The 5,810-nt window shown below is 44.5% G+C and overlaps 1 protein-coding gene across 2 annotated transcripts; it reads right to left on the bottom strand.

Moving 5' to 3' along the window:
• Positions 1–271: 271 nt before the first annotated feature.
• LOC148020819 (uncharacterized) lies at positions 272–2,856 on the bottom strand. Of its 2 annotated transcripts, none has more exons than XM_087699462.1 (2): positions 2,378–2,856; positions 272–2,000 (listed from the first exon to the last, which is right to left on the bottom strand). In XM_087699462.1, the coding sequence occupies exons 1-2, from the start codon at positions 2,492–2,494 to the stop codon at positions 579–581; spliced, it is 1,539 nt and encodes a 512-aa protein (XP_087555588.1). In that variant the 5' UTR covers positions 2,495–2,856; the 3' UTR covers positions 272–578. The 2 variants fall into 2 exon arrangements, with proteins under 2 accessions (XP_087555588.1, XP_087555589.1); XM_087699463.1 differs by having other exon boundaries at positions 276–2,000; positions 2,390–2,856.
• Positions 2,857–5,810: the final 2,954 nt, after the last annotated feature.

Here is a 5,810-nt window from a genome sequence, read left to right on the forward strand (position 1 = left end):
TATATATGTATGTTTGTATGAGAGAGAGAGAGAGAGAGAGTAATGAAACAGACCAGACTATAAAGATAATACTCAGTACTAGGGCACCAGGATTGGTAATCTTACAAAAAAACAATCTATAATGTGAAATAAGCTCAAAGCCTCTAGTCTACATTCAAAGCATATGGATTGTAAAAGATAAGTAGGCTCAAAGTACATACATGCTATCCTGAGACCTAATGGCACAATTTGTGAAAATTATTGATCAAGTATCCAAGTATATTATACACAGCAATAGAGATCTTCATTCTCCTAAATGAAATTAGAAAGAAGAAATTAAAATGCCAGACATTATTGACAGGAAATAATTTTGGGTTTATGAGGAACGGATCAAATACAAGGATGTCAATCAAGAGATTGAGTATCAATTCAATCAGCCTGTAACTGGCTTACAAATAAAGGATTGGAAATTGGTTCCAACCTCTTTTGAAAGCTTAAATCGCCCAATGAATTAAGGGATTATAATCTGCGGCCAACCTAATGAATTAACAGATCAATGGGGAGTGATGATGGGAAGAGAGGGTTTCCAAAGTGGGCAGTCATGATGGTAACAGACACGATTTCCTTCTGTTCAAGCTGCGCTCAGAGCTTGTGGTAGTACTCGTACCCTTGTAAGGGCTTGTGATTGCAGAAAAATCAAGCATTGTTCTGCATAGATCATCAGGTGGTGATGCAATTAGGCTATGCAATGCATGGCCAGATATATGGCATTTCTGCGTGTGAGATAGAGAAGGTGAACCAGGAGGTGTTTTGAGAGCCATGTTGGATGTCAAGGCTGTGGGTATCTCCATGGGTTTGAGCAAGGCAGAGGGTGGGTGTGTCCACTGTGGAAGGGGGCCTGCCAGAAGAAGGGTTTGGAGCAGGGGTCCTGCATGTACCACTGCTTGCAGAAGCTTCCCCTTCTGTGGCAAGGCCCTGAGCATCACTTGAGGATCTGCCTCTGGAGGCTCAGGGAGATAATGGCATGGATTAGTACCATGAGATTTCTTGCTGTTCATCTTGGTCCCATGGGATTGTTTAGAGAATCTTGCATCTACCACTGCCTGTAAGAACTTCCCCTTCTCCGGCACTGCCTCGAGCGTCACCTGAGGATCTACCTCTGCAGACTCAGGGAGATGAGACCATCGATTAACATGAGAATTAGCGCTCGCTCTGATCCCATAGGACTTCCTAGAGAATCCTGCAACACTCTTTCTGATACTCTCATTGCTGGCCATGATGATCGGTGATGATTGGGACTGATTACAAGTTTCCATCATGTTGTCATTAAGCTCTTTGAGAACCTCCAAATTCACGTCAGTCTTGATCCCATGGGAATGCTTGGAGAATCCTGCAGCAATTTTATTAGAGGCAGGATTTATGTGAATCAGGTTGTCTGGTGATGTACGCGGCTGATTAAGAGCTTCCACAGTGCCACGGTTAAGCTCGTTAAGAACATCCAATTCAAAAACAGGGGGCGCATCATCAATGGCCTCATCCAGGCCTTCGGAAGAGAGAGAGGAGCTTCGACTCTTGCTTGTGCTGATCTGCATGTCAATGTGAGGTTCAAAGGGTGGCTCCGATTGTCGGAGGCCCATGGCTTTCCAGGGCAACAAATCACAATCAGAGTGAGGGGGAGGAGCTCCAGCATGGTGCTGCATGGAAGAAGATGAGGAATCTATGGGGGAAAGCTGCTGCAAACTGGTACAGGACAGGCCCTCTGCTCTTTCCATGGATGAAGCTGCCATCATTTTGGAGCAATCAGTAGCATTGCTGTAGAGAGGCCAGCTGATGATCCTCTGCTTGAGCATCCTGCACTCACTTCTGGCTGCATCTCTCTCCCTCTTTGCTGCTTTGAGCTCTTCTCTCAGCTGCTTCGTCTTTTCTTCATACACTTTGCCTTGCTTCACAGTAGCCATTTCAGCAGACTTCAACTCCATCGATGCACACAGCAAAAGCTTCCCAAGTTCTTCACCACATTCCTAAAGCAACCATGTGAAATTTGAGAAGAATGTTCAATCACATGCAAATTTGTACACACATAAGCCCACAGATTTGCAATGCATACTAGATTAAAGACACAAATTTGACACTAAATTAAATTCCCCAATTTGCAAGAGTACAGTAACTATGGCTTCTAACACATTCATGACTGAACAAACACGGAGGTATTTGAAGGGAGCAATGAGTTACATACAATATAGTGCTACCAATTTTGAAATGTTGCTAGCACTACAATACTGCAAGACATTACACATTTTCACACACCCAAACATGTCAAATTAGATGGCTTGCAATGCATATACAATTCAACCAATTGGCTCAAAACAGCACTGAAAAGAATTGAGAAGAGACCCACATTAGGATCTACCTCATCTGGAAGTGGTTCATAATGCTGCTGGCTTGATGGCAAGCAAAGAGGCCAAGTGGGAGGGCTAATGTCCATAAGCAATGCGTCCAAAGAGCTCCATTCCATATTTCTATTTGAGGTAACTGCTCCAAAATCTACTGAATCTTGCTTCTGGTTTACTAGAACAACAAGAAGTATTTGAGGCAACAGCCCCAAAATCTACTGAATCTTGCTCCTAATTCACTAGAATAACAAGGAATCAACCGTAATCTAGTCTTTTATTCAGCTGATTGAGGTATCAGACCAGGAAAACTCAAGCAATTTTGGCAGAATCTTGCTCGAACCCCCCTCTCCTTGTATGGCCTATTGGCCGATACTGTTAAGAGAGGGTGAGAGGCTTGAGCTTCCCTGTCTGATTCCCCGAGAGGACGTGATGTGGGTGTATACAGCAGAATCTCCGGAACGGGCCAAAACACGGCGAAAAACAGGCACCCAAAAGGGCTAAACTAAGAATCCAATAGACCTAATGTAACAAAAACGTCGAGATTAGTGCTAATCCTAATGACCAAAAAAGGATAAAACATACCAAAAACTGCTAATCAAACAACCTAATCAGAGAAATATATGGAGATTAGGAGCCTTAATCCATTCGCCTTTTGGGAGCCCACCTAACCCTTATTAGGTGAGGGTTTTGTCGACCACGTGAGCTGCCCATTTCCATAATCCAATCTCTTTAGCGTCTAAACTTTCCAAAGATTCAAAACAAAGTGGCACAAAATCTCCCACCTTTCTACATATATTTTTCTATCTTAGTAGCCTTCCTATCTTTAAAATTCGAAGTTTTCTTTTCCAGATTTTCCATTTCACATGATTGCGTATGATATAAATTTGAAATATTTTAAATAACATATTTATATCTATACTATTTAATTGTTTAAGCTACAAGTTCGAGAGGTGTCAAAGCACCAAAGAGCTCCCGAACTTGGTTTCCAAAACAAACCAAGGTGCTCATTAATTGCTCATGATTTGGAGTAGAGAAACATATGCGGTCTCTTTCCACCCTCTCTCTCTCTCTCTCTCTCTCTCTCTCTCTCTCTCGTGGACCTCGAGAGGTGACAGGTCGCTCCCTCAGCACACATAATCTATATTATTTTATTGTTTGAGCTACAAGTTCGGGAGGTGTCAAAGCACCAAAGAGCTCCCCAACTTGGTTTCCAAACCAAACCAAGGTGCTCATTAATTGCTCATGATTTGGAGCAAAGAAACGTACGCAGTCTCTTTCCACCACCTCCTCTCTCTCTCTCTCTCTCTTTCTCTCTCTCTCTCTCTCTCTCTCTCTCGCATCAGCTCTACAGGCAGAGGCAACAGCGGGTGCAGACTCCAGAGGTAGGTGAATCCTCTCTCTCTCTCTCTCTCTCTCTCTCTCTCTCTCTCTCTCTCTCTCTCTCTCTCTCTCAAGCAGCAGCTACAGGCAGAGGCAACAGCAGGTGCAAACTTCAGAGGTAGGTGAGTCCTCTCTCTCTCTCTCTCTCTTTAATCTATACTATTTTATTGTTTGAGCTACAAGTTCAGGAGAGGTGTCGACCAAAGAGCTTCCCAACTTGGTTTCCAAACCAAACCAAGGTGCTCATTAATTGCTCATGATTTGGAGCAGAGAAATGTACACGGTCTCTTTCCACCACCTCTCTCTCTCTCTCTCTCTCAGACAGTAGTCGCAGGTAGAGGCAACAATGGGTGCAAACTCCAGAGGTAGGTGAGTCCTCTCTCTCTCTCTCTCTCTCTCTCTCTCTCTCTCTCTCTCTCTCTCTGTGTAATGCCAGGTGGCACCTACGCAAAGGGATGAGCGCCTTAAATGGTTCTCCTTTGTGTGTACGTTGGCAGGATGAGCACCTTAAATGATTCTCTGTCAATGCGGGGCACGTTCCTAAGAATTGCCTTAGGCAGAAAGTCAATGGGGATGCCTAGTGTGAACGTGGGTGATACCATTTTATCCAGACGAGTATCAATGTCTTCGTGAATTAATTATTGTATGGAATTCCAAATTAATTGATTTATGTGGCTAGCTGCAATTATTCAGTTGGTTATTATTTTAACATGATTTTTTGAATTTGTGGCAGCTGATGTGTAGAGCAAGGTGAATTGGAAAGGCGTGCCACGCGCAAGCATTTTAAAGATTATTTCCTCAAGAATTTATTTGGCAATTATTGGATTATTGTTAGACGCACCGCTATTTCTTATAAAGCGTGCGCATAGTCTCTGTAAATATTTATTAGCAAAATAGATTTTTAGAAGATATGTCCAATAAAATATTAATGGTTCTAGAGAGTTGTGGGATGCACAACTGCTAGAATCCATTAATTCAAGATACTCTATCTCTTTTCCAGTACACTCAAACTCTTCATTCAAAGAGTGATTGCAAAGGGCCTAAAATCTTGGGCAAAGAAGATTTCATAATATTATTACAAATATGGCATGAAGGGAGCTGCCCACTTCATGTCGGGGGGAGATTGTATCCAATCTTGTGTCGCTTCATCATGCTTTACCCTCTCTTTTAGTCTATTCTTAATTTCTCATGAGTCGTATGCAATTTTATGAGTAAAAGAGAGAAAAAGGGAGCTTCTTTCGTTCACTACGCGCAAACCACGCATCCGTTGCTCGCAACACACACACACACACACACACACTCTCTCTCTCTCTCTCTCTCTCTCTCTCTCTCTCTCTCTCTCTCTCTCTCTCTCTCTCTCTCTCTCTCTCTCTCTCTCTCTCTCTCTCTCTCTCTCTCGTGGACCTCGGGAGGTGACAGGTGGCTCCCTCAGCACACATAATCTATACTATTTTATTGTTTGAACTACAAATTTGGGAGGTGTCACGAAGCACCAAAGAGCTCCCCAACTTGGTTTCCAAACCAAACCAAGGTGCTCATTAATTGCTCATGATTTGGAGCAGAGAAACGTACGCGGTCTCTTTCCACCACCTCCTCTCTCTCTCTCTCTCTCTCTCTCTCTCAGGTAGCAGCTGCAGGCAGAGGCAGCAGCAGGTGCAAACTCCAGAGGTAGGTGAGTCCTCTCTCTCTCTCTCTCTCTCTCTCTCTCTCTCTCTCTCTCTCTCTCTCTCTCTCTCGTGGACCTCAGGAGATGACATGTCGCTCCCTCGGAACACATAATCGCCATGTGGACCTCGAGAGACCAAGAGGAGCAGGGAGTGGGTAGCTGCAGGCCGATGTGGTAGGGGCCTAAGGTGGTGGGGGTTGCAAGCTTGATGTGGCTGGGTCAGGTCCACGCAAGGGGCTTTGGGAGGTCGTCCTCTCTCTCTCTCACACGCAGACCACAGCCTAAGGTGGCAAGGGCTGCAGCTCGAGGTGGCGGGGCTTTGGGAGGCGTGACTTGGTCGGCAGGAGCAGGGAGCTGGGAGGAGCGGGGAGATTGCTTCGATCGGGGCTGTA

Source organism: Lygodium microphyllum, chromosome 18, assembly GCF_053477565.2.
Source record: "Lygodium microphyllum isolate KBCC chromosome 18, Lygodium_microphyllum_v1.1.10, whole genome shotgun sequence".
NCBI lineage: Eukaryota > Viridiplantae > Streptophyta > Polypodiopsida > Schizaeales > Lygodiaceae > Lygodium > Lygodium microphyllum.

What these genes read in the sequence shown, in the direction of transcription:
- LOC148020819 (XM_087699462.1), bottom strand. Translation starts at nt 2,494, where the DNA reads ATGGAATGGAGCTCTTTGGACGCATTGCTTATGGACATTAGCCCTCCC. An exon ending in CAGATGAGGTAGATCCTAAT is followed by an intron (nt 2,001 to 2,377) that starts GTGGGTCTCTTC and finishes TGGTTGCTTTAG; the next exon opens with GAATGTGGTGAAGAACTTGG.